Below are 12,056 nucleotides of genomic sequence, written 5' to 3'. Positions count from 1 at the left end.
CCTCTGTATAAACCCGTGCCTTCATCTCTCTTGGGTAAATACCTACAAGTAAAATAGCTGGGTCACATAGTAGACCTCTGTTTAACTATTTTTTTTTAATCCTCACCTTAGAATATGTTTATTGATTTCAGAAAGAGGAGAAGGGAGAGTAGAGTGGGGAGAGAGAGAGAAACATTGGTTGTTTCGCCCCAACCAAGGATCGAACTCAAAACCTAGGTATATGCCCTGACTGGGTAATCAAACCCACAACCTTTCCGTGTACTGGACGATGCCCAACCAACCAAACCACACCAGGCAGGACTGTTTAACTTTTTTTTTTTTTTATGTATTTTTATTGATTTCAGAGAGGAAGGGAGAAGAGAGATAGAAACATCCATGATGAGAGAGAACCATTGATCGGCTGCCTCCTGCACGCTCCCTACTGGGCATTGAGCCTGCAACCCAGGCATGTGCCCTGACCAGGAATCAAACTGGCAATCTCCTGCATGCCCCCTACTGGAGATCAAGCCCGCAACCTAAGCACGTGCCCTGACTGGGAATTGAACCCTGACCTCCTGATTCATAGGTCAATGCTCAACCACTGAGCCACGCCAGCTGGGCCTGTTTAACCTTTTTATCAGCAGTGTATGGAAGTCCCACCTGCTATACATCCTCACCAGCACTTAAATAGTAGCATCCCTTTTCATTAAGCCATTTTAATGGGTGTAAAGCAGTATCTCATTGTGCCTTTAATTTGCATTTCTAGATGTCATGATGTTGAGCAGCTTTTCACCCATGTGTTTATTAGATGTTCGTACACCTTTGTTGAATTGTTCGAATCTTTGGCCCCTTTTAAAATCCGGGTTGTTTTCTTATAGTGATTTGCAATTTTGAGCCACATTTTAATTAACATAGATTAGAACCAGATGGTCCTCTGATCTAACTCCTCCCCTCCCTGGCCTGCTCCCAGGGAATTTGGGGTAAATCCCAAACTCCAGGGCCTGGGCCTCCACAATCTGTCTCCTCTCACTGGTCCCTAGCTGAGTCCTTTCTGCCTGGTTGCCCTCTGAACCTGCCAGACATCTATTACCAGCAACCACCTTATTCAGGATTCTCTGGATGCATTTAGTGTTTACCCACACCCCCAAAATAAGCGGGGGCTTCCGCTCAGGTTGGGCTCCCAGTTCTGCTGTTGAATGAATCCATAAATAAGTAAATGAATGCCTCTTACCTAGCTGGAGAGGTGGGCGAAGTCTTCTCTGAGGAAGTATTGCTGCTTTTTGATCACAGAAGACTTAAGGACTGATCAGATAACAAGATGGAAAAGAGCACTCCAAGCAGAGGGGACAGCACGTGCAAAGGCCCGGTTGCAGGAGGGAGCCTGGTTTAAGAAACGGTGAGAAAGCAGATGGGTGGAAGAGAAGGGGAGAGAGGGCAGCGAGGGGTTATGTGTTGCCCTATACGGAGACCCTGAGCAAGATGGGAAGCTCCCAAGGTTCCCATCGGCTTCCTCAGAACAGTGCAGGGAGGAGACAGGAATGGCCTGAGGTCTAGTGGGGGCCTTGGTGGTGGTGAGAAGTGCACGGAGATGAAAGTGTAGGAGGTGAAGATGTGTGGCCTTCGTGGTGAGAGAGAGGCTGAGCGAGAACAAGGCCCACCCCGGGGACTCTGGCTCTTGGGGTGGAAGGATGGAGGGCAGTACCCCTCGCAGAGGCCCGCGCAGCCAGAATGTCATGGACTGGTCTTGGCTACACTGAACGGACTGACGCCCTGAGAATGAGCGTGTGCGCAGGCGCGCGCGTGTGTGCTGTGTATAGGCCACGAGGTTTGTGTCTTAGCCTCCCTCCCCCGGAATAAATGGGTGCGGGCGGGGGTGGGCGGAATGGCCAAGAGAGAGTGGGTGGGAAGCTGACAGCGCGATCAAAGCCGCGGGAGGACCTGCCAAGAGTTTTGCTGTTTGGACGCCTAGGATCCTGGGTCCCGGACCTGTGCACCGCATGAAGCTCGACGGGAGACAGCGAGTGTAGACCACCCCTCTGGGTTGTGGCAAGGACAGATGGGTGGGAGCTCCGACAGGGTACTCGAGGGTGGCAAACAAGTTCTGGAGCCTCCGGGACAGGGGTGAGAGGAGAATGTGAGGGGTCTGAGGGAGCCCCAGCCCAGCACCGCGGCGGGTCCCGGGTCCGAGGGGAGGAAGGGAGGAGAAGGAATGAGAGCGGAAGAGGGGAAGGGAGGTCGGAGCCGAGGAGGGGGCCGGGGAGAGGCGGGGCCGGGGGCGGGGCGGGGCGGCGGGGGATGCGCCCCTGCGCGGAGCTCGCCTGGCCTTTCTCTCCTTCCGCACAGCCGGGGTTTCCGCTTCCCTCCCGGGCGCGGGAGGTGAGGGAGCAAGACCGATCCTTGTCCGTGCAGCCGCCGCCGCCATGTGGCCCCCAGACCCGGACCCCGAGCCGGACCCCGAGCCCGCCGGCCGCTCCGCGCCCGGCGCGAGTGTCCCGGGGCTGCGCGCCCTCCTGCCCGCGCGCGCCTTCCTCTGCTCGCTCAAAGGCCGCCTCCTGCTGGCCGAGTCGGTGAGTGCGGCGCGGCCCCCTCGGCGGCGCCCCTCGGGGGGCGGGGGCCCCTCTCCGGCGCGCCCGGCTGATCCCTCTCGGAGCCCCGTCCAGTTGGGCAAACTTGCCCGCGTTTAGACGGACTCTCTGAAGTTCAGTGCGCGGGGCAGAGGCGAGGCGGGGCCCGAACCCGTGCTCTCCCGGGTGTTCCACACGCGAGTGCAAAGCTGGGGGTGGCAAAAACGGTCTCGAGCCTCCAGGACTGGGGTGAAAGGAGAATGTGAGGGGTCCGGGGAGCCTGAAGAGAGGTCCCGCGACGCGGCGCTGTGTGACCTCGGGCGCTTCCGCCCTCTCTGGGCCCGGGAAGGATTCAGCCCGCTCGGCCCTTCTCGCACCCGGCGTCGGGCGCCCTTGCCCTCTTTCCTGGGCGCAGGGAGGGCCAGCCGGGCCTCGAGCTGCAGGGAGGAGGCTGTGGTGGAGCCCAGCCAGCTGGGATGGGGATAGCACAGAGTGGGAAGGGGCCCCCTGGGAATGGGTGAGGCCCCAGCAGCATTATGGGGGGCACGCAGGCTGAGGGGCGGGGGCTGGAGCCCAGCGGGGTGACTTCATCCCCCTCCGCCCCTTCCTAGTCGGGATCCAGCCGCCCCGCCCCCGCTGAGCTGCTTCTTCCTTCCCGCTCCCCCCACCCGGGCCAGCCAGGCCTTTGTCCTCAGGACACTGCGAAAACCCCCGCACTGTCCGCGAGTGGGCTGGGGGCCGGTCCTGGACCTCCGTGGAGGGAAGGGGAGGAAGAGACCAGGAAGAGGGGACGCGGGATGAGGGAGGGGCACTTATTCCTTAGATCCCCAGCAACTCGACAGCCTCTGTCTTTATTCCCACTTTGATGACAAAGCTGAGGCGGGAGTTTAAGGGATTTGACAGGTAAGGGCTGGAGGACAGCAAGGACCGAGGGGATAGGGGTCAGGAGGATCCTGCCTCCACTTCAGGAGGCGGTCTGTGGTCCCATCACCTCTGTTGTGCCTGGGGTCAGCCTAGAGGTCAGCCCAGGACCTGCCCAACTCCCAAGTGAGGCAGCAGGACCCACAGCCCTCTTCAAGGGGTCGCCTCCTGATTGGCCACTCCAGCCCCACCCAAGAGATCGTTGGAAGCTACTTTCGGGGAGAAGCCTTGAGTCCACCATCCACCGAGGGGACCCCAAACCCACCCCACTCAGGCCCCCTCATAAGTCAAGGGGTAGCTGGCCAGAGCATAGAGGAGGCCCAGGGCAGAGCTGGGAGTCAGGAATCTCTCCGAGTGTTAGGCGTGGGGAGGGAGGGAGGGCGGGCACTGAAGTCGCAAGGGGAGCTGCTCCACAGCACTCATGACTCCTGTAGTCACGTCTGGTCTGCCCCCAGGCCCACGCAAATGGGGAGGCTGGCAGGGACAGGAAGCGGGGGGAGTGCTAACTAGGAATCAGAGAATGAGGAAACAGGAATCTAGAGGGGGATCTCCAGAATCAGGCTGGGGGGTGTGGGGGGGGAGAGACAGGAAGGACAGGGACACAATAACAGCCCACAAGTACAGCTGGAGCTGTGGACAGGCTGAGTCAGGGTCCCACACCTTGTCTTCCTGGGAGGTGCTAGCAGACGGCTGCCTTTGTGTCCTAGTTAACCTTCTGTTCAAGTTGGACTCAGCTATCCCCAGGACCATGTTCAGTACAGATGTGGGTGCCCTGGGGACTTCCTGTGATTTCTGTAGCTCATTTGTCTGAAGCAGCCTCAGTGCTTCCTGTGAGACCTCTGGGTATCCCTGCAAGGCCCCCTGGGCCCCACTCAGAGCTATTCAGCCATAGACGTGTTCAGACCCAGACACAGTGACAGAAACCAGATAAAAGCCAACACCCCCAGGGCAGGGTTGCTTAAGAATGACACTGAGCAATCACTTCACCTCTCAGAACCTCAGTCTTCTGGTCTGTAAAGTAGGCTGTAAGCAGCACCTGGCACAAGGGTGGATGCGAGGATCCCAGGAGATCCCACAAGCCTCAGCGGGCACTGGCACAGGGCACCGCCCCAGCACACAGTCTGCAGAACTACTGGGGGCTCGGCGTCTGGCAGCTTCAGTTCCCACACACAGTGCATGGACAGGGCTGCAGAGAACATTTTCATTCTAGTTCCTCAGTGCCCCTCGCCCAGAGACCAGCAGGACCTGGGGCATCAGTGTCAACACTCCTCTCCTGGATGTTTATTTCTTATCAGTAGTAAAATTTGCAAATATATTAAAAAGTCACAAGAGTTATACTATTGACACCAATATACCCACCACCTAGATTGTACAGTTGTTAACACATTGGTATATTTACTTTATCACATATCTATCAATCCATTTAAAAAAAAAAAATTTGTATTGATTTCAGAGAGGAAGGGAGACAGAGATAGAAACATCAATGAAAAGAGAGAATTATTGATCGGCGCCTCTTGCACACCCCACACAGGATCGAGCCCACAACCTGGGCATGTGCCCTGATCAAGAATTGAACCGTGACCTCCTAGTTCTTAGGTCGACGCTCAACCACTGAGCCACACCAGCCGGGCTCCATTTTGTTTTTCAATGAATTTAGAGTAAACTGCAGACATCAGTACATTTCAACTCTAAACACTTCAGCCCCCTTGTCTTTAACTAAACAAGGTTTTATTGTTTTTCAGGTAGATTGCATTCAGTGAAAAGTACAGATCTTGTGCGTTGGGAGTGAATTTTTGAAATTGGTTCCTGCTTAGTGGGCTGCCTTTGAGACTGCTTAGGTCTGATGAGCCCCTGTTGGACATCATCTGAGTTGGGTGGATTCTGCCATAGAGCCTGTGGGGTGGGGGCGGAGTGAGCAGCCCCAGAGAGTGGCCTGGGGGGCTGGGCTGGACACACATAGGAGGCTGGCACTTCCTGATTGGGTCCTGGCAAGGAGCTGGCATGGGGTCAGGACTAAGGGCCATGTCCAGAAACACTGTGGGCAACACAGGTGTGAGCCTGGGCCCCATGACCAGGTCCTAAGCCTGGCAGCTGCAGAACTGAGGGCAGATCAGCTTCCATTCCTGAGCCTCCTCTATTCCTGACTGCAGGGGCTCAAAGGGGCACTGGGTGAGGGGCTGTGCAAAGGCTCTGACTTCTCGCTCCCCACCCACCCAGGGTCTCTCCTTCATCACCTTTGTCTGCTACGTGGCGTCCTCAGCATCCGCCTTCCTCACTGCGCCCCTCCTGGAGTTCCTGCTGGCCCTCTTCTTCCTCTTTGCTGATGCCATGCAGTTGAATGACAAGTGGCAGGGCTTGTGCTGGCCCATGATGGTGAGGGCTGGGGCCCCAAGAGGAAGCGGTTGGCTGCCCTTTCTTCAATGCACTGGAACGGCTGTTTGCCATTGGTTGGAGCCAGGAGGGTAGACCTGGCTTCAGGTGATCTGGGCCCCACCACTCAGCAGCTGTGAAACCCGGGTCAGGGCCTCCACGTGTCTCTGTAAGGCAAGCACGTCACACTCAAAGGCTAACAGGGGCCAAATAAACAAGATTTAATTTATGTGGGCCTCAAAAAAAAACAAAAGCTTCAATTTTCATAGAAACATAGGTTTATTTCAATAGAGACATGCTGAATACAAAGGGCTGAAATAAATGAGTAATCATTAAAATAAAATAGAACGTTTTAGTAAAAATTAGTATTTTTTCTTGAACATTAACTTACCAGACACTGAATAACTGCACAAATTAATAAGCATAACGCAAATAAACCTATTTTTCGTGTTCTCCGAAAGCGAAATATTTCCTGTGCACACACCAAACAAGTCAGTATAAGACTAATGATGTGGCAATCAGCTAAAATATTCGCTGCTAGTATTAGTGGAGAGAAATGGTGCACCTGAGCGTAAGGCGCGTAAGGGAAATGAATGCAACACGATTATAGTAAACGTTGTAGTTCGTTAATAATTATGTATAACAGGATATTGTAAAGAATTAAGTTACGAAATTTTTATTAAAACATTTCTCACATACCGATATATTGGCTGAGCCACAATATTCCTTGAGTGCCAGGAGTTTGACATGCTTGCTGTAAGGGAATCCCAGACTGCATCCTTGCCCCTGGCCACGAGGTGGCGCTGGTGCTCCCTGGTCTCAGCTACAGGAATTCAAGCCATTTCAACAAGGGGAGGGCACATCAACTGAGGACTTGCAGGGTTTACCCAGACCCTCACTCAGCCCTGTGGCAATTCGGTTTATCACCCCGGAGGGCTCAGAGCCCTGCCTCAGACTTCCGCTGTATGCAGTGGGTCAGTGGGTCAGAGAGAAGGAACAGCAAGCCTGCACTTGAACCCTGGTCTGTCTTTTTTTGTTTAATAAAGTGAGTTTAAAAATTTTTTTATTATTATTGATTTGAGAGAGAGGAAGGGAGAGAGTAACAACAATGGGCTGCCTCTCACACGTGCCCTGACTGGGGATCGAACCCACAACATTTTGGAATATGGGACGATGCTTCAACCAATTGAGCCCCACTGTCAGGGTGAACCCTGATCTTTTCTTGTGATTTTAAAAAAAAAATTTTTTTTTAAATTTTATTGTTGAGAGTATTACATTTGTCCCCTCCCAGCCTGCCCCTGCCCCTAAGCCCAGCTTTCACACACACACCCCCAACCCTGGTTTTTGCTTGACTTCATCCCCAGCATTCTTCTTGATGGGCTGCACCCTCTGTGTCCCCATTTTAGGGACAAGTAAACAGAAACCATAATTCATAAATAGATCTGCAACAAGTATGTGACAACGTGAGGCCCAGGGCAGGGCAGTCTCAGCTGCTGGCAGCCTGTAAGCGGCACCTGAGCAGGGGTAGGAGTGGGGGTGGGAGGACAGGGTGGGAGCCCCACAGATGCTGGACTCGGGAGCCAGGCATGTGTTCAGGCTGCCAGGCCCACCCTCCTCCGGAACAGTGGGATTCCAGCCCTGTTTCTGCTGCCTGGTGTCTTCTGAACCCTCTCCCCTGCCTAAGCTCCCAGCTGGCCCTTTTCCTGCTGTGCCCCACTCCATGGAGCTCAGGGCGGTGTGACCATGCCCCTCTCTCCCCAGGACTTCCTACGCTGTGTCACAGCAGCCCTCATCTACTTTGCCATCTCCATCACAGCTGTCGCCAAATACTCAGATGGGGCTTCCAAAGCAGCCGGGGTGAGTAACTGCCCTACCCCTGGGAGGGGGGTGGCCAGTGATGCCCCCCTCAAGTTCACCCTACCCCTCCTAAAGTCCCAGATGCTTCTTAGCACACACGCTTAGTGTCTGGGGCATATTCTCTCCCTGCCTAGGCCCCCAAAGGCCTCTTATTGGAGATCCACTCTGCCCCAGCTTTGAAAGGGTGTTTGCCAGCCAAGTTTACAGCTCCTTTTCCCATTTGTCATTAATGGGGGGGGGGGGGGGCCTGTGCCTGCCAATCTGAGCTGCTTATCCAATCAGATAAACACAGGAGGTGAGGCTGGGCCAGGTGCCTCTCAGTCTCTTGGACCAGGGACTCCCATCCCACCCACCCTGTCCTCTCTATCCCACAGGTGTTTGGCTTCTTTGCCACCATCGTGTTTGCCATTGACTTCTACCTGATCTTCAATGACGTGGCCAAATTCCTCAAACAAGGGGGTTCTGCAGACGAGACCACAGCCAACAAGGAGGAAGGTGGGTGGCCATCCTGAGGGCTGGGGCCCTGCTCTCCCCTGGGGACACTTGACACTTGGCTGGTTTGAGGCTGGAGTAGCAGCATGCCCTCTCTCCCCATGGGCAGGAAGTGTTTTCACAGCCTGGTTCTTGTATCCCTTCATGCAGCACTGATCATAAAGCCGGTCCCCTCAGACGAGCACGTGGCTCCCCAGGGCCTGAGCCTTTCCAGGAAGGGCGAGCTGAGGGCATGTCTGGCACCTCCATCTCTGTTCAATGGTCCCTGATGAGCCCCCCGGGCAGCCAGTCAGTGGCTTCAATTTCTGGGCACTGTGCACTGGGCTGCAAAGTGACCAGCGCCCCCTGCAGTCTGGCCTGCCCCAGGGCTTAAGTGCCAGGGAACCAAGCTCGCTCTCAGCCTTACCCGCAGCACCCAGGCAAACCCAGGCAAGTTCGGCTTGTTCTGCTTTTTATCCAAGGAGAATGCAACAGGCCTTCTGGCCCCTCCAGCCAACCTTCAGCTCAGAATGGCTGTGCCATTGCCTAATTTAAAAATAAAGGAGGGGAGGGGACCCTGCAAGTTGGATGGCCTGGTTTTCCATCTGTGACCACACAGCAATACCCTATTTTTTTTTTTTAATATTTTATTGATTTTTTTACAGAGAGGAAGGGAGAGGGATAGAGAGCTAGAAACATCGATGAGAAACATTGATCAGCTGCCTCCTGCACACCCCCTACTGGGGATGCGCCTGCAACCAAGGTACATGCCCTTAACGGGAATCGAACCTGGGACCCTTCAGTCCATAGGCCGATGCTCTATCCACTGAGCCAAACCGGTTAGGGCCAGCCATACCCTATTTCTGATCACAATATAAAACAAGGATTGGAGGGAAGGGGGGGACTGAAACTATAAAATGGCCCAAAAGAGGTTTCCTGATCTTCTAGTATATTTGAGTTTCTTAGACAAGAAAATGGTTTTCCCCACGTTGTCCTGCTAAATTGTGGGGTAGGGTTGGAGTACAGATGTGCTGTCTTGACACCCCACGTGAGAACAACTCAGGGACACTGAGGGCACATGGAGCCCCAGAGGAAAGGGCATGTGGGCTCCCACCTGCATTTGGCTACACCACGGAGGTGACAGCAGCTGCCTGTGGAGGGTCCCTGGCCCTCACGCCAAGCAGACCCCACCAATTAATAGCACAGTCAGCTGCAGGAGGGGCCTGAGTCGGGGCTCCAGCCCGTGCGTGGCCTGGCTGTGCCTCTCCAGAGACGGCTCCTGGGCACCACCAGCCAGGAGACTCCTGCCAAGCCTCCTCTTTGCTTTCTTTTCAGAAGAGGATTCCGACTCTGACTCCGACTGAAGGGCTGCCCGGCAGCCCGAGCCACGCGAGCTTCCCTCCTGCTCTGACCGGCTGGCCGGAGCGAGGCCTGGGGACTGGGAGTGTTGGAAGGCTGTCACTTCTCCAGAGGAGCAGGCCTCCTCACAGCCCCAAGGTGACATTTCTGAGCCCGGCACGCAAGACGGCGCCCCTTGGCTTATTAGCCTATCTAACGGCTCTACACAGGAGGGCATCGTGAATATTCCGCCACTCCTCGTTTCTGTCCCACACACCTTAAGCCCTTTGACCTCTCTGCCAAAAATAAGCACAAAGGGAGCCATGTGACCCCTGTCACAGGGATATTCATGCTGGCGGGGGGGGCGGGGGTGGATAGAGGTAACGGGACGACGGAAGTAAGACAAACCACCAGGGGCCAACCGCCAGCCCCCCAGCCCCAGTGACCTTCGTCTGCATTTGGTGCCCCTGCCCATGACAGGCACTTGGTCGAGAATGATCCTTCCAAGATTCTTTGGTTCAAGGAGCACCACCTCCTTCATTCTTTAAGCAGGGAGGAAGCTGGCCTTTGCCATACCCTTAACTGACTCCTCACACCCCTGGACACCATGTCTTCTTCAGGGGACATGACTATTCTGGGTGTAAGACCATTCAAAGAAAAGCTCGTAAAGCAGCTTACCAGGCCCAAAAGGTCAGGGGTGCCACATGAAGGGACAGCGTCCTGGGTAGCTGGGCAGGCCCAGCCAGAACCACTCTTCCCTGGGGGCCCACCAGCAGGCGACAGGCTCCTGGACGCTCAGGACCATGTGCTTCTAGAGGCCAGAGCAGGTCTCCCGACCATCTCACAAGAGGTGAAACGCGCCTTCTGTGTTCTCCTAAGGACCTGTGCTGTGTATATATCTTCAATGGGATTTCGTGACTATATAATTTTTTTATACAAAAGCAGCTTCTTAAATAGCATTTCCTGTGACCAAGAGGCCTTGTGAAATGAGCCAGCGTTCTGGACCCATTTGGGAGCATTTGTAACTTTTATTCTTCTCTTGCATGTGAATCTCCTCCCCTGGAAAAAGCCATAATGAATTAAACCAGACTGACTACCTGCTTGGAGTGTGTGAATAAACCTTCCACCACCCAGAGCAATGCCATCCAGTATCAGCGTCAGCACGCGCGCGCTCTTCATTGCCAGACACCCACTAAGCGTCTCATGCCTGCGCTCTTACTTACTCCTCACACAATCCTGTTTATAGCCAGGAAACTGACAGAAGGTTCGATGACTTGCCAGGTCACCCAGCCCCTCTGAGGAGGCCCAGGGCCTCTCAGTATCAGGGCACATCCCACCGCACCCCTCCGGCAGCCAGACCCCGGAGCCCTCGTGGTTGGGAACTGGTTGCACAAGGGACCTCAGAATTAGCCTGGGAGCAGCCTCGTCGGCACTGTGGCCCAGGCTGATGGGAAGAAGCAAGCTTTCTGCCCCAACTTCCATACACGCACGTTCTGAGAACGTGTGTGAAAGGTGAATGTGCAGAGGCCAACAGGGGTCACGGTGGGGGTTTCTGCTCGGCCTCACCAGCCCCAGCCCAGCTGCCTGTCAACACCTGTCCCACAGAGGCTTCGTCCAGTGGACGCTGGTTGTGTTCAACCACCTAACAGGCCCGTTGCAGGAACTGGGTCCACAGCCTTTGAAGGGGCGGGAGGTAAGTCGGAGCAGGGAAAGAGACCAGACTATTTTTACATGTCCATTTATTAAACAAGAACTCCTTCATGACAATTTAATACAATATTAGCGATTAGTGTTGAGAAAATTATTTCCCTCTACATACAAAAATACAGATTTGAACACTATGAAAACAATCAGGACAAGTACCATGAAAAATTGGTCCTTCGAAAGAAAAAGGGGGGGATTGAGGGCAATGTGAGGCTTTGTCTGCTGTTGGGGACAAACCAACAGGAGCCAAGGCTTTGGGGCCCAAAATCACTCCAAGTGGGCAGAGTCCAACCCCCAAGCCAGTCAGAGCAGGGGGTGCCCACCCCAGGGCACCTGTGTCGGTTTGAGAAGCCAGGGTGGGAGCTCTGACCAGCCACCAGCATAAACCAAAGTTTACCACATGGGCATCACCTCAGAACACCCCCCAGCTGTGTCTAAACTGGTAAAAGAAATAGACTTTTACAAAGTAAAGTGTAATGGTTATTAAATTAACATTGCTCCCCCAAAGTACCCCTGGGCCAAGTACCAATGAGTAGTCACCTAGAGTTATTAGCCATCTGACTTGACTTGCTTTGTTAGAAAATAATTACATATTCTGGCCCTTCAGAAAGGACAAAAAAGCTACAGTTTTGTTTCAATAAATCCATTCCTTCATGTTGCAATGGCTCAGCTAGTTTCCTCAAGATTTTTCGTGTCCTGCAGGGATGGGGAAGCAAGAGGGGGCAGCTAGAGTGTGATCCTGTAGTGATTTCATCAAGCTCCTCACAGCAGGGAATCTATTTTGTTCAGGCCCCAAACCGGACAGGGCCTGGGAGCCTACCCAGGCCTACCAACCAATCAGACCCAGTGGAA

The 12,056-nt window shown here is 54.3% G+C and overlaps 1 protein-coding gene across 2 annotated transcripts; it reads left to right on the top strand.

The window, feature by feature from the left end:
• Window positions 1-1,819: 1,819 nt before the first annotated feature.
• CMTM3 (CKLF like MARVEL transmembrane domain containing 3) lies at window positions 1,820-10,600 on the top strand. 2 transcript variants are annotated; one of them, XM_080646092.1, is made up of 6 exons: window positions 1,820-2,100; window positions 2,323-2,546; window positions 5,682-5,837; window positions 7,596-7,691; window positions 8,066-8,186; window positions 9,498-10,600. In XM_080646092.1, the coding sequence occupies exons 2-6, from the start codon at window positions 2,400-2,402 to the stop codon at window positions 9,524-9,526; spliced, it is 549 nt and encodes a 182-aa protein (XP_080502218.1). In that variant the 5' UTR covers window positions 1,820-2,100; window positions 2,323-2,399; the 3' UTR covers window positions 9,527-10,600. The 2 variants fall into 2 exon arrangements, with proteins under 2 accessions (XP_080502218.1, XP_080502217.1); XM_080646091.1 differs by lacking the exon at window positions 1,820-2,100 and having other exon boundaries at window positions 2,268-2,546.
• Window positions 10,601-12,056: the final 1,456 nt, after the last annotated feature.

This window comes from Plecotus auritus (genome assembly GCF_963455305.1).
Source record: "Plecotus auritus genome assembly, chromosome: 10".
Classification (NCBI taxonomy): domain Eukaryota; kingdom Metazoa; phylum Chordata; class Mammalia; order Chiroptera; family Vespertilionidae; genus Plecotus; species Plecotus auritus.
Note: the sequence above shows the minus strand (reverse complement) of the source record. Positions and strands in the feature narration are given on the sequence as shown.

Excerpts from the sequence above, each read along its gene's own strand:
- CMTM3 (XM_080646092.1), top strand. The coding sequence starts at position 2,400 with ATGTGGCCCCCAGACCCGGACCCCGAGCCGGACCCCGAGCCCGCCGGC. Across the intron at positions 2,547-5,681 it reads GCCTCCTGCTGGCCGAGTCG|GGTCTCTCCTTCATCACCTT; the intron begins GTGAGTGCGGCG and ends CCACCCACCCAG. Across the intron at positions 5,838-7,595 it reads GCTTGTGCTGGCCCATGATG|GACTTCCTACGCTGTGTCAC; the intron begins GTGAGGGCTGGG and ends CTCTCTCCCCAG.